The sequence below is a fragment of the Malaclemys terrapin genome, chromosome 2 (assembly GCF_027887155.1).
Source record: "Malaclemys terrapin pileata isolate rMalTer1 chromosome 2, rMalTer1.hap1, whole genome shotgun sequence".
In the NCBI taxonomy this organism is placed as follows: domain Eukaryota; kingdom Metazoa; phylum Chordata; order Testudines; family Emydidae; genus Malaclemys; species Malaclemys terrapin.
This window is the reverse complement of record NC_071506.1, coordinates 61,199,885-61,226,016: the sequence shown is the minus strand read 5'-3', so window position 1 is coordinate 61,226,016 and position 26,132 is coordinate 61,199,885. Positions and strand designations below refer to the sequence as shown.

Here is a 26,132-nt window from a genome sequence, read left to right as displayed (position 1 = left end):
ATAAGCCTATGCAAACCTGTAAGATTCTTCTCCTGTTAAATATTTTTCCTTAAATCCAAAACTAATGAGGAAACACTGCCTTCAGTATCTTAATACATTTTGTGACAGTAACCATGGTTTCCTTTTATATATATATCTATATATATATATCTTTACAGCACTTTGCACAATGGAGCCTCAATCCCAAATACAATACTTGGGTGGAATACCTTTTTTTGCAGCAGTTAGTAAATGGCAAAATAAGTTGTCTAAAATAGTGACAGCAGAAAAAAGGACAAACTGAAAAGATTTTAAATACTGTATTTATAAATTACGTTACAGTTCACCACACCATTTTAAAGCAAATAGTCACAAATATAGATCAGTGCTACAATACAAAAGTTGCCATGCTTACCTAGCATACGAATGTACAATGCAGTTTGATCAGAGCTGTCATAGGAAATTGCTCCACGTCTCTGTAAAAAATAAAGACAAACATCAATCTATTTTACGGATGATAATTAGTCTGACCCTTAAGTTGCATCTCTTGTAAAGAGCCATGGTCAACTTATTCTTTTAAAATTGACTAATTAAAAAAAAAATTCAGTTCTTGACAGTGCATCCTAATTTTATCTTGGCAAGAGCAGAGAAGTGCCAAGAGAAGGAGGGAACTAATAACAGAGAAGCCAGGAGAGGAGAACTGATAGCACAGGGTCTATGACAGTAGTCCCCAAACTTTTCACATCACGCTCCTTCTTATCCCATCCGTGCCTCCCCCCCATGAGCCACTGTTGGAATCACGTGCAGCGGCACCCCTGGGCTGGCAGCCGGGGCCATGGCCGCGTGCAGAGCCACGGTCATATGCAGGGCGGAGCAGAGTTGGGGATAGGGACGGAGCAGAGCTCGGAATGGGGTGGGGCTGGGTGATGCTTCCTTCCCACCAGCTCCCATGGAGGCTGGCCTGGGCCCCACTGCACCGCCCGAACCTTCCTCCGCGTCCCTCTTTAAGGGGGTGTGTCCCACAGTTTGGGAACCACTAGTCTATGAGGAGTGCTGAAACTCCCTCCCCTCTCCTCGCACATTCCTTCTCCAGCTGCCTCGCAAAATCATGTCCTCCCTCTCCACTAGTACAACAAAAATAAGGAAAAATGGACACATGCAAAACTTTGGTTATGTTATAGGCTGCAGACACCTCAGCAGTGGCCTGTGCTCCTCATGCTCATCTAGAATGTTAAAGCTTAGTTCTCAGAACAAACATTTGCATTTTCTGCTTTTCAATTTTTCTTGTAACTAGAGGCAAATAACAGATTTTTAAGTTCATTGCAATTTTGAAAAGTTTAAAAAATAATTCATTTTGGGCCAGACAGAAAATTAAAGTGTAAAGTTTTCAGCAAATCAAAGAAAAAAATCATTATGGGTCAAATAAAATATTTTGTTCACACCCAACACTAAATGTTTCATTTCAATTTCCTGATTTTTTTAATGCAAAATTAAAAGTAATTTCAAAATGAAAAATCACTTTATATAAAAAAAATCAAAATGTTTCATTTAGAAAATGTCAAAAATGTGCAGCTTGCTGCAGGATTTCAAAAGGGAAAATTCTGTCTAACTGGTCAATTTTCATTTAAAGGGCATGTCTACTCTTAAAACGCTAGTGTTTAAGTTGAAGACGCTCCTTTGCCGATGGGAGACCTTCTCCTGTCAGCGTAGTTAATCCACCTCCCCAAGAAGCAGTAGCTATGTCAACAGGAGAAGCTCAACTAGGGAGTTAAGTTAGTACGGATTTTTCACACCCCTGAGCGATGTAGTTATATCGATATAGGTCTGAAGTGTACACCTGGTCTAAAACTCACCATGTCAGACAGTCTTCACAGTGGGTCATGCCCTGACAACTGGGGGCAGACCAGTGTGATGTTTATGGAAATATACTTATGAGTGTAAATATAATGTAAATGGAATATGCTTTACGCAAAAGCTCCCTTGTAAGGTATCATTACAAAGCTTATGATGTACTGAGTGTGTTGATCCTATTTGTATAAATGTATCATTCTTGTACCTGAAGCTAGAAATATGAAGTGTTACTCCGAACTCCTATTGTAACTATGCCAAGTGTGGGCCATTAATGGTGGCTTGGAATCTTGATGGCTCCGATCAACTAGGACAATTGGTGGTAAGTAAATGGCTCTGTTTACTTGCAATCCTCCACGACATACATGCGGGCCAATCCTGGAGGAATGGAGGGGGGCTCACAGGACATGTGACTATGTCACCTACTTCTGGAATCCATCTTTACCTTGGTGCTTTTCCATTTAGAAGAAGGAGTGGGAACCCAGAGAGAGACACAAAGGATTCCTTCCTTGTGCCAAAGCTATATAAGGGGGTAGAACAAAACAAAGGAGGCTGCAGTCATGAGAAATCCCCTACCTATTACCTGAGCTGGAACAAGGACTGTACCAGGGGAAAAGATTGGGCCCAGACTAGAAAGGAGTTTAGTCTGTGAAAGAAACTTATTGGAACATCTCTGAGGGTGAGATTTACCTGTATTCAGTTTCTTAAATGTATTAGGCTTAGACTTGCGTGTTTTGATTTATTTTGTTGTGTGACTTACTTTGTTCTGTCTGTTATTACTTGAAACCACTTAAATCCTACTTTTTATATTTAATAAAATCACTTTTGTTTATTATTGAACCCAGAGTAAGTAAGTAATACCTGGGGGAGCAAACAGCTGTGCATCTCTCTCTATCAGTGTTATAGAGGGTGGACAATTTATGAGTTTACCCTGTATAAGCTTTATACAGAGTAAAATGGATTCATTTGGGGTTTGGATCCCATTGAGAGCTGGATGTCTGGGTGCTAGAGACAGGAGCACTTGCTAAGCCGTTTTCAGTTAAGTCTGCAGCTTTGGGGGCGTGGGTCAGACCCTGGGTCTGTGTTGCAGCAGATTCGCATATCTGGCTCAACAAGACAGGGTTCTGGAGGCCCAAACTGGCAGAGAAAACAGCCTCAGAGATAGTCTCAGCACATAAGATGACAGTCCTAAGGGCGTCTCTGTGACCAAACCCGTACCAACCAGATCTTTACTCTGAAATTGAGCTAGGACTATCACTCTGGAAGAACTCCCCAGAACAATATCTTACAACACAGAGAAATATTAACTATATAAAAGTTTATTCAACTCAAACCATTTGCAGCAAAGCCTTGAGATGAAGTTTACGGATCTCCTGAGGGATCTCTGTTCCTTTTCAAGCTACTTAAACAAGTGAGCATTAGCCAGAAAAAACCCTGGACATAATGCAGTCCTCTGAGGGATGGGTCATACTGTCTGACATGAAGAATTCTAGAATGAAAACTCACAGGTAAGACAGAATTTTCCCTCCCAATTCCCTTCACATCAGGCAGGCTTCACAGTGGGATGCAAAAGAGCAGTAAATCATCCCTAAGGAGGGATGGAGGATTCAGTTTAACCACGTAAGATTTAGAAGGAATTTAAGAGTTACTGGGCACCCTGTTTCATAACACCCTTCTACGAGCAAGGCTAAGGTGGTGACTCTATAGTGCTTGAGAGCATGAACAGAAGGCCCCATAGTAATATTGCAGACCTCAGAAGACGTATGATTTTTACACCCACAAAGTCATTGCTCTTTTCACAGAGTGTATGGTCATGAGAGGAATTACACCTGAAAGTACTATATACACCTTTATTCTCTGAAACCTTTGTTCACATCTAACTTATGCATTTTCCTTCCTTCAGATATTTGGATTAATCCAGGACAATACCACCACTTCCTATTATATGAAGATTGTGGGGATGGAAAACAATCATGTTTGACAGATCATGTAACTGAGGTTTCACTGATAGCATGGCAAACTCTGAAATTTAATCAGACAAAGAGTTGGTGAGTCGGCAAGATGCTTTCAATGAGAAGAGGAAGACACCTACCAACTGTGAAGCTGAAAGGTGGTTTTAATAGGATTTATAGCACACAGAGCAAGAACACGACAGGAATATGCGTATTGCCAGAGGATTAAAAGATTGATGGTCCCTCAGGAATCTGTTAAGTGACTAACAAGAGTCTCATGGGTTTCTTACAGTGCAATATACTTGCAGTTGTTGACTTCTCTTTCCAAGAAGTGTTAGCCTTAAGCCCAATGAACATAGCATCTTGTAAAAACACTAGAATGTCATTTGCCTTTGTCCAGATGTGTATCCCCTGTAATACCAATATCTAAACCACAAGTGATACTTTTAATTTGGATAACATTTAAGAATTTCTCCTGAGATACTAGGAAGGTGTTCACTGCCTTTGATTAAATGACTGTAGTTCCTTCCTTCCAGCTTTGAAACAGTTGGGCTGGTCAGCACTGAATTTTGGCTAAAAGACAGTCCATGTTGCATTGTTTTGTGTGCATGTTGGGAGTGGGAAACAAAGTTCCAGTTACATTTAAATCTACTCTGAGAACCAAGATATGAGGGTTAATGAGAAGGTGATTATAATGACTGGCCTGTTCCTACACAATCTTTATTATCTTTACCCTTAGTGGCTGAGGAAAGGAAAGGAGCAAAGGAGGCCTTTCAGCTCACTTCAGAGATAAGGGGCCCATGGCCTCCCCTTTTGAGTGTCTCTTCCTCACATGGTACCTTTTTTGATTTTCCAAGTAAACTTGGATATATATAGGTTCAAATGCGTCCAACTTGGCCTGTGTGTGGCATTACACTCCATATTCTTCATAGAGATATTGTTATGATGTGATTATGACCTCCTGAGGTCCCTTCCAACTTTGATATTCTATGATTCTATGATATTCTATGGCATAACTGTGATGTATTTTTATACAAGCTAGGTCATGCGACATTGTTGAAAAGGTTATGAATTACTGAATATGATTATCCTATTTGGATAGATATATCATTTTTGTATCTTGAGTTAGGAATATTGTCTATGCATCTATTACAAATGTGTTTACACCTGGGGAATGCCCACTAGGCAGAATGCAATAAGTCTAAATGGCTGGTTGGGAAGGGCCATTAGGGAGAATAATAGGTCTCAGAAGATGCTAATCTCCCACTGGGGAGCCTTCCTGGGGATGCTGGAAACAGCCTCCGAGTCATGGCTGCAGTGGCCCTACAGGGACATGTGACCAAGTCACCTAGTACTGAACTCCATGATAATACTAGTGTTTTTCCACGGACCTGGTGTGGGAATTGAACTGGGAGACAAAGGGTTCCCACTGTATGTTAAATCTATTTAAGGCACGGGAGTGACATCATCGTTGTTCGTTCTTCACTGACTCCCCCCTCCAAGAAAAAAGACTGCTGGAAACACTTAAGAAAAAAAACACCGAACTAGGGGAGAATGGCTGAACCCAGGCTAGAGGATTGTCTAGCTTGTGAAAGGAATAACGGGAGTTTTAAGCTGCAAGTAAGTGCAGCTTGCCTTCAAGAATCTCTACAATCTGTCTAAAACAACATTTAGGGTAAGAATTTGCTACACATAACCAATTTCTTTAGTATATTAAGCTTAGATTTCGTGTTTGTTTTATTTGCTAAGTAATCTGCTTTGATCAGTTTGCTTTCCCTTAAAATCTATCTTTTGTAGTTAATAAACTTATTTTATTTTGTCTAAGACCACTGGGTGGAAAACATTATTGGGGGGCAAAAGCTGTTGCATATCTTCCCCCACATTGAGGGAGGGGGCGAATTTCATGAGTTTACACTGTACAGATCCTTGTGCAGCGCAAGATGGTATAATGGTGGGTTTATTCTCGGGGGGGAGGGTGCACTTGAGTACTGGGCAATTCCTTAGCTGAGCCTTCCCCTGCAAAGCTGATTTCAGCATGTGTTTTGTTTCTGCAGCTGGGTGTGTCCCTAATGAAAACATGCATTGTTTATTATATGGCTGTGGTGTTTAATACTCTAATATGTACTGACAAATTGAATTTGTTCATTGTTCTCAATCCAGAGAAGCTAGTCATAAGTACAAATACCAGACACCCATGTAGGGGTGGGGAAACATATCTGTACTTTTGTATGATTCAGGGGGACAGGGCTGGGGGTTGTAATGTAGCTCAAGGACACATGGAGTATAACTTGCCTTGTGCTAGGGACCACCAAGCTCACCTCTCCATTTCCAGCCCATGATTCTTCAGAACCATGTTAACGGCTAAGAAGGCAGAAAACCTTCAGAATTACTTACTGAAGTAGTCTTGTTCATGTACTGGATGGAAGCTTTCACTTTATTCCTCAGAGTTCTATCCCAAGAAGGAAAGTAATGGTCAGCTGACTTTTCAAGACTGTATATCTCTTTTGAGATGGGGCGATCATATCTGCATGCAGTATTCAAGATGTGAGCATACCAGGGATTCTTTCTGATAGTAGTCAACATGTTAAACTTTTAATTTTTCAAGTATCTACTAGCCCGAGTCTGATGGAGCCCAAAGCAGGGTCCAGGAAAGTCCCAGGACTTGTAGGTTAGTGATGCACCTAGGTTTCTCACCAGGGCATTACTTCTGGAATTCATTAATGAAATAACTCCTCCTTGTGTTTTGTATCTTTCCATGGATAGGAAGGTGACTGGTAAGTTTGTCAAACCACCCTCCTTTGGTCCATCATGTTTTAAAAATCAATGAGATATTGTCTCACTGACTGTTATATTTCTTTAATGAAGCTTCAAACACCCTTAACCACAGAAGTGTTGGGCAGTAATTTTGTTTAAGCCTTCCCTCCCAAAAATATTAAAATGTTTTCTTAAGTATTACCCTCTCCCTTCTATAGTTATTATTCCTGCCAATATTCCTGACAGGAAGTTATCCTGGGTAATATTGCAAGATTTTACATCCTTTTTTACTTCTCATGTTCTAAATTCACATGAGAAACTACATTAAAAGAACATTAAGTTTGCAAAATCAGCCATTCAAAATTTAGGAAATGCCAGAATTGAGGATGCCTGTGCAACCTTAATTTGGCTCCTTTGTGCATATGCATTATGATATAGGCTTTAGCTACATGGTCACATACTAATTTTTTTCCCACTGGACCCCTCCCTGATTCAATGCACATGATAGATGGTGTGCAGTTAGTGAGCTGCACACCAATTCAATACCCTATTTCATCCTCATTGTTCAACATATGGCCAGGGTCATCCCTAAGGCGGTGTGGGGACTGGGACAAATCAGCCTCCCCACTAGTCTCCTCACCGTCTGCCCGGTGCACCCTCCTTCCCCCCACCCACCGCTCTCCTCCTCGCCATCTATCCACCTGCCCACTGCTTACCTCTCTGCAAGTCTCCTCGCCGTCCATCTGGCGCACGCCCCCATCCACCCTCCCGCCTCTCTCTCATGCCCACCTGCTGCTCACCTCCCCTTTCGCCTCCTCACACCGCTCACCCACCTCCCTCCTCACCTCCACGCCCACCTCCTCACCTGAACATCGGGACAAATGGCATCCAGATCGTATATTGGTCAGGACGCACGACAAAGGGCTAAATATCGGGACAGTCCTGATTTTATTGAAGCGCAGGGGCCCCCAGAGTGCGGGGCCTGGTGCGTTTGCCCTGATTTGCCCTACCCAAGGGACAGCTCTGCATATGGCCTTAGTCTTTATTTACTACATACAATTCAAACCCTGCTCTGAAGAGAGATTATTAATTTCTGCCTGAGCTTTTCTATGACATTCATCACTGAATCTGAGTGCTTCACAAACACTAATTTAACTTTATAGAACATCTGGGAGGTAAGGGAGTGGTATTACCCTTATTTTACAGGGGGGATTTTATATGTCCAAAGCACAGTTCCCATTGACTTCAAATGCAGCCGTGAGTGCTCAGCACTTCTGCAAACCAGATCCCAGTGTCTCAAGTTGGGCATCCAGAAAATGAGACGCACACAATCAGTACCTACCTGTGAAAAGTTCAGTTTAAGTGACTTGCTTTTATCACAGAGGAAATCTGTGGCACAGGCAGGAACAGAATTCAGTTCTCCATGGCAGCATTTCTCTACCTTAACCACCAGACAGTCCCCTATCTGCCTACAATCCCTGCCTCATTCACTACACACCTTTCAACTTCTGTAACAAAATAAAGCAAGGGTCTTATAGATATCAGCCTGCTTCATTACACAACCCCAATTCATCCCCAGAGCATGTCCTTCCTTTGCAATGAATGAGGGTCCTATGGAAAAAGTAGTATGTGCTCATTTAATTAAAACTTGTATCATAATGCATACACCCATGGGTGCCAAATTAAGGTTGCACACAGCCAACTTAATCCTGGCATTTTCCAACTTCTGAGTGCTTGACTTTACACAAAACACTAAGATAAAAACAGTGAGGTTGCAATATCCTAGATCCTTGTAAGGCCTGTCTCATGGTCCCTTTCCCCTGCTCAGCCAGCACCAGCCACTGCAGAAGTCATGGAAAGTCACGGAATCAGTTACTTCCGTGACCGATGATGCATAATTCAGTCATGAATAGTTCAGTCCCAAGAAGGAGCAATGAAGGGATGGAGCATGCTCAGGGGATGCTGTATACACAGTCTGATTTGCACTAGAAGCTGTGAGGCAGTTGAGCACACTCAGCAAGGGAAGAATCTTCAGAGACTTTATCTTCAGTTTTAGCAACTTGTTGACTAAGCATGATTTTTCAAAGGCTTATATCTTGGCCAAATTTGGATAGATTTTCAGGGGGATGGTACAAGGCACATTCCTGGCCCAAGGCCACCTCCCTGCCAAATTTCAGAGCCTCTAAAGCAGGGGTGGCCAACCTGTGGCTCTGGGGGAGCTGATGGGGGGGATGCTGACATATTACTATGGCTCTTTGGCAATGTACATTGGTACATTCTGGCTTCTTCTCAGGCTCAAGTTGGCCACCCATGCTGTAAAGCATGGGGGCACTAAGATAAGGACTCAAGAATTTAACATTGGTTTTGCTGAGGTGTTTTTCTCTAGCCTTGTTCTCAGAAACGGCTGAACCATTTTGGCTGAAATCTTCCCAAAAGTTCAGCCCGAGGCAGAAACCGTGCATGGAAAATTTCTTCCAACACAGTTAGATTCTGACAAAGGTATAAGCTATTGAAAAGAATGTCTTATAATGGGAAGTGTTGGGCAACCTTAATCGGCCATGCTACCAGCCCTGCCTATAATATTGACCAAACCTTGATGTTTCCTTTAATTTCCAGAGATATAAAGCAGTTACTTGTTTTTAAAACTGCCTATTCAAAAAGAGTCCACAGAAAAACTTACACAGAGGACAACTTTCTAATCAACCTTTATAGAACAAGTTACAATATTTTTAAACTACTCTATATGCAACCACCATAGTTTCTCTTCCACTTGGATACAATTGTTCATAAACAGGCAAACTCCAATTGAAACCAGGTCCTTATGATAACTCTTCAGAGGCACAAGATCATGACTTTCAGTTTATTTAACCCCAAGACAGAGTCTGTTACATTTTCATTACTATGAGTTACTGCTGCTTCCATTTAAGAAATATTAAGAAATTAAAAGCTTCATAATTTTTACGTTTTTGAATTATGCTAAGACACTTCACTGTACAGATAAATGATAAAAGTGTTATGGGAAGCACAAACAGTAAACAGTAACAAAAAGTATGGCTTGCCTTAGGACAGGAGCAAAAGATTCTGTCTCCAAGCATTAACCTAAACTTATCCTTATCCTGGCCAAAGCAACATCTGGGGCTGAAATTCTTTCAACGCTCGGTGGAGGTGAAACACAGTAGCCTATGGTAAGAGAAATATCACTGCTGTTTCAGTGGCTGCAAGAGCAAGTAATGGTTACCAGTGACCACAGATGGATGCACAAGTTATCTACTGCAGTAGGGTTCAAGATTCCCCACACATTTGCATGTTTGGCATCAAGCACCTTTATTCTCTTCACAGACTAATACTAAAAAGGAGGAAATGGTGCAATTCCTTCTGTCACTATCCCTAAAAGTCAAAAAAATAACTAGGAAAAAGGATGTTGTGACAGAAGTGCGACATCTAGAACCTGGACATGACAACCATGACATCAAGAAAACTTACAATTTTGGAAAAACTTCTGGCCCAACACATCTTCAGTCCGAATTATGCTGAATATAATATATTATTTTTGGCATACAAATTCCTCACATTTCAAAGATTGAATCATACGCCAGTGTAATTTAGAAACAAACTGAAAAGGGCCCCCACGTCAATTAACTCCTATGTTACTGAATAACCATTAAAAAAATCAAATTAGATGCTGCATTAATACAAAAATGACCTAAATGTATTATTTCAGATGAGTATTTCACTTTTAAATTTCTTTTTTGGCTACAAAGCCCTAATATAAGTATTTAATTTAATTTCAGCTCACACAGTACAAATAATATACTTGGCTAATTAAAGGAAACAATGGTTGAACATTTTAAGCCTCAAATTTAATCTGCTTTGTTACCATCACATCTGGAAAGTCTCTCCTTCAGAGCAGACTGTCTATACACAATATCCTCTCCAGCCCTCATGTCTTTTTTAAAATGACTATAACCAGTGAAAGTTTGAAAAGAAACTAACTCCGAAAGTTAAAAACTTCCAGTGTGGGATATCCACCAACTGAGTAACAATGAGCCTAACCATTAATCAAGTTCCTTTGAAATGATGAAAACATACATAAAATGAACTCCAGAGGCCATTTGTTTTTGAAGGTAATGTTTTTTCAGAGTTTCAAGCTTTCATGGCTCTTCCCTGCTCCCCAGCCTAAGGGCCTGCCTATACTTCCCCCCAGTTCAAATTATAGGGGTGTAAATAACAGTGCACCCTAAAATGCTGCTCTTTAACTTCCCTTGTGGATGTTCTGGGTACAAACTAAAGGTTCCTACTTCACCTTAACATAGTCCTGTTTGAAGAGGATTACTTTAATACAAACTAGGAACTTTTTAGTCCACATCTGCAGCATCCACATAGAAGAGTTACAGCACAGCACTCGGTGCACAATGATATTCAGACCCCAGTCGTATGGACTGCGAGGCAGTGCAGACATACCTTAAATTACATATACTTCTCTCTAAACAGATCCGATCTTTCTTCATTACACCTACCTCACCAAACCAATTGGACTTATTTCTTTCCTCAACTCCCTACCCCAAGCAGACCAATAAATCTTTAGAACCCTTAGCTTTTTCTAAATCTGTTTAAATAGTTTGGTCCTATCCACGTAACATGCCAAAGTTTTAACAGTTACAATTCAACACTCCACTTGAGCCCAAGTGTGGCCAGGGCCTCAGGGCCAATAGTTTCGCCACATAGGGCAGTCAGTTGAGTGTCCTAAGTAAATCAAGTGTGCAATGCATTCTCAAGAGCCTTTACTACTAAAACCCTGGAACATGTTACATCTGAAATCACTAGCCAGAAAGGCCCAGCAGAAAGCCTGGGAACTTGCTAAAACCTGAAACCGTAATTATAATGGGAATGTAGCACCACTATTGTTAAGTTTGGAATGAGTTTCCTGTTTAATAGCTAATTTTTCAAGGTCTCCAAAACCCACATTTACTCAGATTGTCTTGAAAAACTGCTGTGCTTTGTCAGGACCTGAGGGCAAGTTTAGTGGTACAGTAACTCCTCACTTAACGTTGTAGATATGTTCCTGAAAAATGTGACTTTAAGCGGAACGATGTTAAGTGAATCCAATTTCCACATAAGAATTAATATAAAATAGGGGGGGGTTAAGTTCCAGGGAAATTTTTTTCACCAGACAAAAAAAACTATATATATATATATATATATACACACACACACACACACACACATATATACACACAGTATACGTTTTAAACAAACAATTTAATACTGTTCACAGCTATGATGCTTGTGAAGCTTGGTTGAGGTGGTGAAGTTAGAGCGTGGAAGATGGTGGGATATTTCTCAGGGAATGCCTTGCTGCTAAATCAGTGGTTCTCAAACTTTTGTACTGGTGACCCCTTTCACATAGCAACCTCTGAGTGCGACCCCCCCTCCCAATATAAATTAAAAGCCCTTTTTTATACATTTAACACCATTATAAATGCTGGAGGCAAAGCAGGGTTTGGGGTAGAGGCTGACAGCTCGGGCCCTCCCATATAATAACCTCATGAGCCCCGAGGGGTCCCGACCCCCAGTTTGAGAACCCCTGTGCTAAATGATGAACTAGCACTCGGCTGAGCCCTCAAGGGTTAACAAGTTGTTAATGTAGCCTCTCACACAAGGCAGCATGAACAAGAGGGAGGGGAGACAGCCTAGCAGAAAGAGACAGACACACACCTTGTGTGTGGGAGAGAGAGAGAAATGCACACTGCCCCTTTAAGTAAGCTGACCCACTTTTAAGTGCATTGTCTTTTTAAGTGGATCAGGAAGTTGAGAGAGCAACTGCGGCCCCAGGCTCTCTCTGTCTCTCAGTCCATGTCCCCACCCTGCTCTATATGGAGAAGGGGTAAGTGGGGTGTAGGAACAGGGGGGAGGGGGACACCCTGACATTAGCCCCTCCTCTTCCTCCTTCTCCTCCCCCCACCCCCAGCACAGCAAGCAGGAGGCTCAGGGAGCACCTCCAAGGCAGAGAGCAGGAGCAGCACATGACAGTGGGGGGAGGGATAGATGCAATTGCTAGCCTGCTGGGCAGCTGCAGCACAGGGAACTTAGGGGAGCTGGGAGCGGATAGGGGGGCTGCCGGTCCACCCTGGTTCCAAGCCCCCACCAGCTAGCTGCAACAGGCTGCTTTTCCTGCAAGCAGTGGACAAAGCAAGCGGCTGCCAAAAGCCGTTAGAAAGGAGCATTGCACAACTTTAAACGAGCATGTTCCCTAATTGATCAGCAAGGTAACAGCGAAACAACATTAACAGGGACGACTTTAAGTGAGGAGTTACTGTACAGATTTGGAGTCATTTGGTCAAGGCTTTACAAGATATTGACAGATCCTTTTTCTGAGGGGAACACTAAAATTTCCTGGGTCTTATAACTTTTCTGGAGCCACCTAGGCTATCATATTGATCTGCCCTAAATTACATCAATCATGACTGCACTCTGCTCAAGTCCAGCATCCACTGTCACTTTAGAGAAGCAATGTTTAAGCTACTCAAGTTAGTTTTACAAACTGGATCATGCTTGGGCAATGCATAACAGACAGTGATTCATGCTGCAGGACTGTTATTCATATGCTCTGTGGCTGCAGTGCTCCCTATCATCTGAAAGGGAAGAGTACTATGTCATCTGTCAGGGGCAAGTTGGAATGTTGCTCAATGAGAGCAAAGTTAAGGTTGCAATGCAGGGCTGATGTGTCATAATGCATTTCCCAGCTTTCATAGGTTTACATTAGTTTTAGCTCAACTGTAATTCATCCTTCTGAGAGGTTTAAATATAGTGCCACTTGACATTAGTGGCACTTGACATTCTGGAATTAACTCTGCTAAAAAGTGTTTTTGGCAGTAAATTTCCCTTGTTTTGACCAAGCAAGCTGGTATGATTAAGTTTTCAGAGTGGTAGCTGTGTTAGTCTGTATCAGCAAAAACGACGAGGAGTCCTTGTGGCACCTTAGAGACTAAGTGGCTGGGTCATTACAAAACCTAAACTTAATTTCCCAAATACTAATTTCTCCCTACTGTTACTCAGACCTTCTTGTCAACCGTCTGTAATGGGCCACTCTCTTACCACTTCAAAAGTTATTTTTCCTCTCTTGGTATCCTGCTGTTAAATTGCTTTATCTCGTTAGACTGACCTCACACTTGGTAAAGAAACCTCCATCCTTTCATATATTTATACCTCCTCCTGTATTTTTCACTTCATGCATCTGATGAAGTGGGTTCTAGCCCACAAAAGCTTATGCCCAAATAAATTTGTTAGTCTCTAAGGTGCCACAAGGACTTCTCCCTGTTTTTGCTGGTATGAATTAAGAGGCACCTGTTGGTGGGGGAAAAGGGATCTTCCTGGCCCATATTTTGCTGCCATTCACCTACAAACTCTGTGGTCCTCCCTAGCCCAGCAGAAAAAGTCAGATATTTGCCTGGCACTAAGGTGGTACTCCTTTATTTACTGCCTGCCTAGAAATGTTATGAGACACAGAGGCTGTAGGCCACACTATGCACAACAGGGCAGGGTTGCTTCAGAGGAGAGCAAGATCCAAGCTATTGGCTATCAGTAGTGACACGGGGTGCCTGTTATGCCTTGCTGAAACTGACTAATGAAAACAGCTATTAGTCAAGTATCTCAGCTCTCCAAGGCTCAAGAAGGTGAGGCCATCTTTACATTAGACACTAAGATTTGGCTCTTTGAGAGGATCTAGGAACTAACCTACACGAGAGTTGTATTTAACCGAATGTGCTCTTACAGGAAGTTTTTTCATTTAACCTGCTGAAATGTGGTGTCCTCTGTAAAGTGTTTTAAAATGGTGTGCTGTTCCATTTTTGTGTTTAATTTGCAAATAAAAGAGGTTCAATTTTTTTATTTTAAGAAAAATGGCAGCCCTCACCCTGCAATATGAAAGTCGATCTAGGTTATTTCTTCCTCATACACTATTTATTCTTCCTGCACAGAGGACAGAATGACTGATGTAAAGACAGGAAGTTGAAATAACACACCAGTACCAGAAAGGTTCTCCAAACTTAGCAAGACTTAAAGCAACAGGTACAAAAACTAGAAGAGTTTAAAACTGACTATGTCAGAAGTCATTTAGCTGAAACTTTGTTTATACTAATGTTCCAAATTCAGTTCCTGGCTAACTGCAGTAGAGGCTTTTAGATAAATCACTATCTGAATTGTCTCCACCCATAGGTACCTCTAACATTTTTGTTCCAATGATATGTTTTGTACTTGACAAGATGATCATGGTCTAATATTTTCTGTACATTTTGCAGCATAAACACAGGACATCTTAGGAAACCATTGGGATGTAACACTGGTATTTGGTTTTGTTTTATTTTAACCCTGTCAAATTAGCTTCTTGTGAGTAACACAGAAGAGGCTTAAATAGACATTTAAGAAAGAGACGGTGTGGTTGCGTGGTTCATTTAGCTTTTGCAAATGATGGGGGGAAACCTGCAAGTATTACATTGAAACCACCTCTGGTGCATCCTGGCTGAATCTAAAAATATAACATGAGGTTTCAACAAAAGAAACATTTCTCCTTACCACCTAATTATATATTTTTTTAAAAGGGACACCAACTTGAAATTATATTTTTTCCTCTGAAGATTTTTGCATACGTCTTACAAGTAGCAAATATGGTTAACTTAAAATAAAAGTTCTCTTTTTCCACTTTTACAATATGCATTTGACAGCATTTTATGTACAGTTAGTTTCACTGTTTTACTGACTGTTTCACTTCCTGCCTTATGCATGAGCAAGAAAGACATAACCCTTAAGCAGGATTGTAGGTGGTGTTCATATGCATGCTCTTTGCACTCTGCAAGGTGAAGTTATTTGGTAACCCAAGCAGAGCTACTCCTGCTCTTTGTAGTTTCATGCTGGAGAATCACCTTTTATCTGGACCCCTGCAATTGACTAAAGAGCACTGGGAGCCTGAAAATTCTTATTCACTCCCCAGACACCTACTCAGGACAAGAAACCTGAAAAGGAGACTGGGGGAGCCTCCTTCAATTGCTGGACCTTGAAATGGTGCCCCAAAAGCTTTTAGCAGAAGCTGGAAGAAACAATCCACACAGCCATCTTCAGGACTTAAGGGAGAAGTAGGGATTAGAAAAACCAGGTGAACCCAGGAAGGAATGGAGAAGCCCCACCCATCCCAAAGATCCAAGAATAATCAAGAACAGCTTGCCCTAGAGAGAGGTCATCTCCCACACACAGGTCTATGAGTCTTCACTTGGGGGCACACTATCCTCATAGGAGAGGTGGAGCTATTGAAGGGCTAGAAGAGACACCCAATTAGCTTTCTTTAGACAGAGTTGGAAAAAGAAGTGACATCAAAACAGATTCATCGGGGGTTTCCCCATTTCAGTTCACAGGGACAGGGAGATTAAATTCACGTGACATTGTAAACAAGAAGCGAGCAGCATTATCTCCTGCAAGTGTAACCAAACTTGTTTGTCTGAACCAGAAGTAGGACTGAGTGGACTTGTAGGATCTAAAGTTTTACATTGTTTTATTTTTGAATGCAGTTATTTTTGTTTATAATTCTACATTTGTAAGTTCAACTTTCATGATCAAGAGATTGCACTATAGTACGTGTATTAGGTGAATTAGAAAATACTATTTCTTTTGTTCTTTTACAGTGCAAATATTTGTAATAAAAAATAAATATAAAGTGTGCACTTTGTATTGTGTTGTAATTGAAATCAATATATTTGAAAATGTAGAAAACATCCAAAAATATTTAAATAAACGGTATTCTATTATTAACAGCACGATTAATCACAATTTTTTTAATCGCTTGAAAGCCCTAATTTTTAGCACAAACTGTTTTGTTTGAACTGTGACAAAAACAAAATTGGTAAGCATATTGCACTGTAGCGGAGTGGTTACTCCACTCCTGCCCTGAAGGGCTTAAAATAGCCCTGCGGAGGGCTGTGGCTGGGAGAAATCAGCTACTAGGCTGACTGGGGAAGTAACCGCAGTAGGGCATGACCCAATCAGGCCACAGCTAGCCTGTATAAAAAGGCTGTGAGCCAGAGACCCAAAAGAAGTCTCTCTCCAGGCTGGGACAGAGCAGGGCCTGGCTGCCTGCAGAAAGGGTACTGAGAGTGAAGCAGGGCTGGGCAGAGCCAGAGGAGCAGGGGAGCTCCAGGCTGGCAACTCCCCAGGCTGCAGGGCCTGGTCCAAGGCCCATAGAGGTACTGGGAGGCAGAGGAAGGCAGCAAGTCCGAACCCCCTTGCCTATGATGAGCGGCTTTTTCACTGCAGTCTGCCCCAGGGAGCAGGGGCTTGGTGATGACTGACAGTAGCCCAGACTGAGGCAAAGTGGGGATGATAGGGTTTGGGGGTTCCCAGAGAGGGGAGACCCACAGAGACCAGTGGGGGTATTGCCAGGGGGCAGCCCATGGGTAAAGGGGCACCAGGTCCAGGAGGGACATGGGGGGCCAGTGGCAGCAGGACTCCGGCCTGCAGAGGGCGCTCTGAGGGCTGGAGAGCTAATTCCCTGAGACAACCAGCAGGAGGTGCTGCAGGGGTGAGTCCCGCACCTTTACATGCACACACAAAAGAATTGTAGATTTCACTAGTTAACATTGAATTCTGTGTTCTTGTTTTTTACTTAACTGTAAACTATTGATTTTAGAGGTGTGATCTCTTTGGTATTTGAAGAATAAATATGCTTAAGTATGTCACCTAGTCTGTGATATGCTTCATTTCATAGGAATATCATGTATTTCAGTTAGTTATTCAGATTTACAACAACCCAGCCTTCAGTGCTTCAGTTTGATTTGAGAAATAAACAGGGATCCAAAGCGTTAGTAGATTAACTGTGCTCTGGTCATTAAAATCTAAGTTTCTGCATTTTTAAATAAAGCACTTGAGAAGTCTGACAGTCTTAAGACCAAGAAGACTGAGATGACCTGAAGTCATCCAGAGACCTTTATTTTTTCCAACATATCACTATGGGCATTATGGAGATCCAGGCCAATAAGGTGTTCAAGTATGGTGTGGAGATTAGAGTGATCTTTACTCCCATCCTTTCAGATTGTTAAATGCAATGTAGTGCCCAAGAAAGCTACCTCAAATAATAATATATCTAGGAGTGCTGTAAAGTAATATTCAGTAAGGTAAACATTTTCCCTGAAAGATTTGTCTCAGGTTTTTATGGTGGCAAGAGAGGACTCTTCCCCCTCCATCCCCCACATGATAATTTGTGCAGTATCTGTACAACTTATTAATAGTGGTTGATACAGCAATTTCATGGTAACTTCACAGTATCACGGAAAGCCTTTGTATGTGTGAGCTATGGAGGGGCATAGGACATTTGCGTTCTTGATGATCTGTATGTTTGTGCTCTAATCTGTTAAGCATAAAAGAACAATATGTTGGAATCTGTGTTATGCTTCTATGTATTATATTCTTGACTCCTGGGGGAATACGTAAAATTTTGCAGAAATTTTATTTGCCAAAATAACTATATAACCAAGCCAGTTTCAATTATTTTGGTAATTTATTTCAAAATACTGTCAGCAAGTATGTCTGTAACAATACAGACCAAAAAAAAAGATTCAGGAGATATTTTTTGACAAATAGATTCCTTACTAGGCATATTAAAACAGAGCTCTGAGTAATAACACACAAACTACAATACAGAAATGTTTTTCCCACACCCCTTAGAAGCAGTGCAAAAGCTTGGGGGAAGTCAGGGGTAATGGAGAAGGTGAGGGAGAAGGAAGTAATTGCTTGGAAGGAGACTGAGTGAACCTGGAGGGTTGTCGGGTATGGATAGGAGAAGTATGGAAGAGGGATAGTTGGAGGGAGGGAGAGCCTCCCTCTGCAGACCCTGCTAACCCCTAGCCTCTCCCAGTCAGGCACATCTGTCCCATGTGTCCCTGCCCCCCCCCCACTCAACCACTCCCTCCCTATGTCACTGCCTTCCCATGCAGCCCCATCCGTTTGTGGCCCTGCATCCACACCTCAGCCACCCTCCTCCCCCATGGGTCCTTGCACCCACACTCCCATTCAGCCCCTGGCTCAATACTGTCACCCCACTAGCTCCTGGGTCCATGCGCCAATCTGTCTGTCCCATCCCCGCCACTAGCCTTTCTGAACGTTGGTCTGATCTCCCAGCAGTCCCGCATACTCCGCGCGGTCAATTCCGCCCCCCCCCCATATCCCACGTGGCTGCACCTGGACTCATGGGCAGGGTGCTGTGAGGAATGCAGCCGCTGCCCCCTCCCTATCTGTGGCTGGCTGCTCTGGCCCATTAGCTGATTGAAAGGTGTAATTACAACACCTCTCCAGCAGAATCCATTTTCTGCTGTGGGGGGTGAGACTCTTCGGGGCACATGAATTCTGCAGATGTGAATTCCCTCCAGAAGTAGTTCTTCACAACTGTCACGTGCCTCCTAAAAGAGTTTAACTGTAACCCAGAAGATCTCGTCTGCAGTGAGATTCTAGGAGAAGGTGTGTTTAGATTAATGAGGTATCTTGGGGGAGTCAGCACTGGTCCTGGGGGCCTAAATTAGGTGAGTTGAGGGACTCTGTTTCTGTGAAGGGCTAGCAGACAGAGTCAGTGCTCTAAGAAGCATGCCAGAGAGGTCAAGGAAGGAAACAGGGTTGCAACGTTGAAGACTCAGGGAAGCTTAAACACCTGGCAATCCAGATGCTTCAACTCCCCTCAGCAGTCTGAGTGGTCACAATGGAGTGCTTGACTAGGATTTTTCACACCCAAACTGCTGATTCATTTTTGCTAATTTTTTTTTAATTCACTCTGAGACCAGATCTGGAAAATTTCAGTCTGAAAGGCGAGTCTGAAATATGTCCAGTAACTGAAAGAGAACCCTTTGAAATGAAAATGCTTAGGTTCTTTACCCTAAAGTAAGTGTGGTTCTTTGAGATGGTGCCATTATAGGTAAACAGGCACCCCATGCATGTGAGGCTGGAGGCGTTGTGTTGATTTGGATAAACACATGTCCATCACGGCTATGCACGTGCTCTGTGCCTCTTCATGTTCCAATACAAGGGTATAAATGATGGGTTGTTTGCAACAATTCAAAGCCAGGCTGGCTGAGACTTCAGAAAGCAGGGATGGAGGACAGGTTGTGGGATTCACACCAACTACAACATCCTGAAGAAACAGTTACTGTAGGGTAACTGTTCTTTCTTCAAATGTGTGTCTGTATGGGTCCCACTCTAGGGGACTGGCAAACAGTATTCTCCCTGACTGGATGGTGGGAGTGTAGAGTTTTAGCTGTATCAGTCAAAAAAATTATTGCAATACTGCTTTTCCTGACACTGACATCTGACCTGGCTGCCATTATGTCAAGGACATACGTTTGACAAATGTCAGTGGATTGCTCTAAATTGCAGATCTCAGATTGGAATGTTCCTGAAGCAGGTAGAAGATGTTGCTTGCATGCTGGTAGAGCATGCCTTGATGTTTGAAGGAAGCAGTTCACCAATGATAAGTGAAAATGCACCATTTATTCACTTGGAGATTCACTTGGCTTTTAGATGAGCCAGAAAATGGCCACAAAGAAGCAAGGGGACAGCTGGAAAGGTCTGGCCTTAGTAAGGTATTAGAACAAAGCTCTAGGCATGTCCAAAGTACAGTTTTTGCTCTTCTGGCATAGTGCATGACTTCGAGAAGACGACTGGCAAAATGATTAATTAAAATACAAGTCCAAGACTATCTTCAGGCTGAATTTGGGATGTAGTCTCAACACCATCTTATCCCTTAGGTAGGACATGTAAGGCAGTCTTGGCACACATTGATTCTCCGTGCTGAGGTGATGGCAACCAGGAAGAATATCTTGACGACAAAAGGGATCTAATGTTCACTCCAACAGTGTTTCCAAGGGAGTGATTCCACAAGTTTTAGGAGGAGGATGTTGAGATCCCACTTGTGAGTCAGACCCCTAACCAGAAGATAAAGATGAAGGAGGTTTTCTGAGGAATTTTCCATACCATCAGATGAGAGAAAAAGTATGACTGTACCAGAAAGTACTCTTGTTCTTTGTACCAGAGAATGACATGCCAATATTGCTGCCAGGTGGACCTTGAGTGTGTTAAATGCCAGTCCTACTACCTGCTTCAGGAGCAACATACAGTCAAGGATCCTTGGTATTGAGGCTACTACTGGGTCCATATTGCTTTGGGCTCCCCATATGAAAAATCTTTTCCATTTCAGAGAGTAAGTCATCCTGATGGAAGGTTTTCTGCTGTGTAGAACTTCCTGAACCTGTAAGGAGCAATCTATAAGTAATGCTCAACCAGACAACATCCAGGCCTTCAGGTGTGATGACTGCAGGCTCTAAGTGCAGTATCTGACCATGGTTCTGAGATATTATGTCCAGGCAGACTGGGAGGTATACAGGAAGCTGCTTGGACATCTGCAATAGATCCAATAGCCAAAAGTGTGTCAGCCACGAAGGGGCTACCAGGATGACCATAGCCTTGTCCTTTCTGATTTTTGATATCCCAAGGATCAAAAGAATTGGTGGGAAGGCATACAGAAGTCCTTAAGACCACCAAAAAACAAACAAACAAACAAAAATCTAGAGGTGAGCCCAGATTCATGCCCCCTGTGAAGCAGATATTTGGACATTTTGTATTGTGCTTTGGAATGAATATGTCTGTCACCGTGCCTTCATGGATCACAACTGAGAATACAAAATTCAGGACAAACTGCTGAGAAATAGGGTAGACACCCCAAAACTGGTGGTTATTCTCCCATAAGATATACCAAACCAGCAACAAAATTAAACTTCTGTTTCACCACACTGGCTAACAAGAAGTCAGAAAAGCAGTTTCCTTAGGTATTCCAGTCCTTCTATCACCACCAAAAACACTAGACTTACAGATGAGTGGTTCTTTAAAACCAAATTCAAACAAAAGGGTTCTTCGGATCCCAAAGGACCAGCCACACATCCAGGTCAATATATAACTAAGATCTTACCCAATAATCACGCTGTTGCCAATCCTTTAGTATCTAAAATCTAAAGGTTTATTTATAACAAGAAAGGTAAGAGCTAAAATTGGTTAAAGAAATCAAATACATACAAGAATTGCAAAGTTCTTGGTTCAGGCTTGTAGCAGTGATGGAATAAACTGTTGGCTTGTTAAGTCTCTGGTTGCTTCTAGATCTTCAGTCCCTTTGATAGAATGTTCCCTATGGTATAAGTTCATAATCCTGAGGTTTGAGCAGGAAAGAGGCAAAATTGAGATATTTCCAGGGCCTTTTATAGCCTTTGCCATGTGGAGGGAAATCCATTGTTTCAAACAAAACCCTCCGCACAGCTAGTGGAAATTTACAGGGAACAAGATGGTGTTTGGAGTCACATGGGTAAGTCACATGTCCATGAATGATTTTGCTTAGTCATAGTAGAGGCCATTACCTATATTTCAGATGGAACGTTCATACGAAAGTCCATTCAGTGTAGATGGGCATCTTCCACTGTGAGCTAAGCGTTCTTTTGACAGGCCATTTAACTTGAATAGTCCAAAATGTGCAGGCTAAATACCTTGTGGGCATTACCACTAGCAGCTTACCTGAAAGGAGGTTGTGTAAAAATCCTCCTAATGGGCCAGAGATGATTCTGTGTGTAAGGCCCGGGCTACACTGAGTTTAGTTCGAATTTAGCAGCGATAAATCAAATTAACCCTGCACCCATTCACACAACGAAGCCATTTACTTCGACATAAAGGACTCTTAAAATCGATTTCTGTACTCCTCCCCGACGAGGGGAGTAGCGCCGAAATCGACATTGCCATTTCGAATTAGGGTTAGTGTGGCCGCAATTCGATGCTATTGGCCTCCAGGAGCTATCCCACAGCGCACCATTGTGACCACTCTGGACAGCAATCTGAACTTGGATGCACTGGCCAGGTAGGCAGGAAAAGCCCCGCGAACTTTTGAATTGCATTTCTTGTTTGCCCAGCGTGCAGAGCACAGGTGACCACGCAGAGCTCATCAGCACAGGTAACCATGCAGTCAGAGAATTGAAAAAGAGCACCAGCATGGACCGTATGGGAGGTACTGGATCTGATTGCTATATAGGGAGAGGATTCTGTGCTAGCAGAACTATGTTCCAAAAGACAAAATGCCAAAACATTTGAAAACAAAATCTCCAAGGGCATGATGGAGAGAGGCCACAATAGGGACTCACTACAATGCTGGGTGAAAGTTAAGGAGCTCAGACAAGCCTACCAGAAAACCAAAGAAGTAAACGGAAGGTCCGGGTCAGAGCCACAGACATGTCGCTTCTACGCTGAGCTGCATGCTATTCTAAGGGGAGCTGCCACCACAATCCCACCCCTAACGGTGAATTCCGAGGAGGGAGTAATCTCAGCCATGTCTGAGGATTCTGCGGACGGGGAAGATGACGACGACGATAACGAGCTTGAGGAGAGCACACAGCACTCCATTCTCCCCAACAGCCAGGATCTTTTTCTCAGCCTGACTGAAGTACCCTCCCAAGGCATTATCCCAGACCATGAAGCCATGGAAGGGACCTCTGGCGAGTGTACCTTTGTAAATATAAAATATGGTTTAAAAACAAGATTTTTTTAATGATTAATTTGGCCTGAGGACTTGGGATGCATTTGCGGCCAGTATACCTACAGGAAAAGTCTGTTAACTTGTCTGGGGATGGAGCGGAAATCCTCCAGGGACATCTCCATGAAGCTCTCCTGGAGGTACTCCAAAAGCCTTTCCAGAAGGTTCTGGGCAGTGCAGCCTTATTCCGTCCTCCATGGTAGGACACTTGACCACGCCATGCTAGTAGCAAGTAATCTGGTATCATTGCATGACAAAGCCTGGCAGTGTATGGTCCCGGTGTTTGCTGGCATTCAAGCAACATCCATTCTTTATCTCACTGTGTTATCCTCAGGAGAGTGATATCGCTCATGGTAACCTGGTTGAAATATGGGAATTTAATTAATGGGACAGAGGTGGTCATTCCTACTGGGCTGTTTGCCTGTGGCTGAAAAGAAATCCTTCCCTGCAGTTAGCCAAGCCGGAGGGAGAAGAGATCATTGGCGCTGAGCTTTTCGCATTTGGCTAGCAGGGATCTTCCCTGATACCAGCCACGCGGTGGGGGAAGGGATAAAGCGATCATCCCAGAGAACTGGATGGGGGGGGGGTTAAGTTTGGTTTCTGCTGCTGCACGTTAACAGGAAAACCTCAGCACTCAATGGGCTTTGCTTGGTATGTGGGAAAGGAGGGTGCTGCTTTTAGGAAGGTTGCAAAAGCCGAAAGACAATGGCCTACCATGGCCGCATGCAAGCCGAATTCTGTTGCCTGGACCTGCGTCTGTGATCTCTAACACCAAAGCCGCAGGCACTCAATATTAAGATGCAAAATGCGACCTTGTACCGAAATCACATGTGCTGTGTAATGTGAATAGTGTTGTTCACCATGAAAGAGTATAAGCATTGTTCTGTAAAATATATCTTTTTAAAATACTTCTCTCCCTTTTTTCCCTCCCTCCCACAGCTGCAAATTTTTCAAGCCTCCCTCCTCCGTCCCGAAGGCTATCTCAGGTAAGGCGGCGAAAAAAACGGACGCGAGACAACATGTTCTTGGAAATCATGCAATCAACCCACAATGAAAGAGCTCATCTGAATAGTGGAAGGATACAGTATCAAAGCACAGGAAAGATGTCAGTGAACGTGAGGACAGGAGGGACTAACGTGAGGACAGGAGGGACCAACGTGAGGACAGGAGGGACGCTCGAGATGAGAGGTGGCGGGATGCAACGCTGCTGCTGCATGAGCAAACGGACATGCTTCAGTGTCTGGTGGAGCTTCAGGAACGGCAGCAGGATCACAGAGTGCCGCTGCAGCCTCTGTATAACTACCCTCCCCCCTCACCATGTTCCATAGCCTCCTCACCCAGCCGTGTAAGAACACGGGGGGCGGGTGGGGTTGGCTCCGTGCACCCTCCCACTCCACCTCAGTGGACAGCCCAAGCAAAAGGCTGTCATTATTTTGAATTTTAGTGGCCTTTTCCTTCCCTCCTATCCTCCTCCCAAACCCCATCCGGGCTACCTTGTCAGTTCTCTCCCTCTTTTTATAATCAATTAATAAAGAATACATGATTTTTAAATGATAGTGACTTTATTTCCTTTTGAAAGCAAGCTGTGATCGAAGGGGGAGGGTGGGTTGCTTACAGAGAATGAGTCAATCAAGGGGGTGGGTCTTCATCAAGGAGAAACAAACAACTTTCACACTGTAGCCTGGCCAGTCATGAAACTAGTTTTCAAAGCTTCTCTTATGCGCAGCGCTTCCTGGTGTGCTCTTCTAATAGCCCTGGTGTCTGGCTGCGCGTAATCAGCAGCCAGGCGATTTTGCCTCAGCCTCTCACCCCACCATAAAGGTCTCCTCCTTACTCTCCGAGATTGTGGAGCACACAGCAAGCAGCAATAACAATGGGAATATTGGTTTGGCTGAGGTCTGAGTGAGTCAGTAACGTGCGCCAGCGACCCTTTAAACGTCCAAATGCACATTCTACCACCATTCTGCATTTGCTCAGCCTGTAGCTGAACAGCTCCTGACTACTGTTCAGGCTGCCTGTGTATGACTTCATGAGCCATGGCATTAAGGGATAGGCTGGGTCCCCAAGGATAACTACAGGCATTTCAACATCCCCAGTGGTTATTTTCTGGTCTGGGAAGTAAATCCCTTGCTGCAGCCGTTTAAACAGAGTAGTGTTCCTGAAGATGCGAGCGTCATGAACCCTTCCCGGCCATCCCACGTTGATGTTGGTGAAACGTCCCTTGTGATCCACAAGGGCTTGCAGCACCATTGAGAAGTACCCCTTGCGGTTTATGTACTGGCTGCCCTGGTGCTTCGGTGCCAAGATAGGGATATGGGTTCCATCTATCGCCCCACCACAGTTTGGGAAATGTGCAGGTCATAGTGGATGGCTGTGCTGCAATGGGATTCCCTGAGTCACCACCTTCGGTAGCAGCAGCTCAGTGATTGCTTTGGCTACTTGCATCACAGCAACCCCCACAGTAGATTTGCCCACTCCAAATTGATTCCCGACTGACCGGTAGCTGTCTGGCGTTGCAAGCTTCCACAGGGCTATTGCCACTCACTTCTCAACTGTGAGGGCTGCTCTCATCTTGGTATTCTGGTGCTTCAGGGCAGGGGACACCAAGTCACAAAGTTCCACGAAGGTGCCCTTGCGCATGTGAAAGTTTCGCAGCCACTGGGACTCGTCCCACCCTTGCAACACTATGCGGTCCCACCCAGTCTGTGCTTGTTTCCCGGGCCCAGAATCGACGTTCCTCAGCTAGAACCTGCCCCATTAACAACATGATCTCCAAAGTGCCGGGGCCCGCGGTTTGAGAGAATTCTGTGTCCATGTCCTCATCGCCACGCTGCCGTAGCCACCGCATCCTCGCCTGGTTTTTCAGGTCCTGGTTCAGCGTAAACTGCACGATAATGCGTGAGGTGTTTACAATGTTCATGACTGCTGTCTTGAGCTGAGCAGGCTCCATGCTTGCTGTGGTATGGCATCTGTGCAGTTCACCCAGGAAAAAAGGCGCGAAACAGTTGTCT

General features: G+C 43.4%; 1 protein-coding gene across 4 annotated transcripts in view; it reads right to left on the bottom strand.

Moving 5' to 3' along the window:
- PDE7A (phosphodiesterase 7A) overlaps positions 1–26,132 on the bottom strand; it is a 147,419-nt gene that overhangs the window by 74,903 nt on the left and 46,384 nt on the right. For all 4 annotated transcript variants that reach the window (XM_054021090.1, XM_054021091.1, XM_054021092.1 and 1 more), the window contains exon 3: positions 395–455. In XM_054021090.1, coding sequence (XP_053877065.1) covers positions 395–455 — 61 coding nt within the window. The remainder of the gene's footprint in view (positions 1–394; positions 456–26,132) is intronic.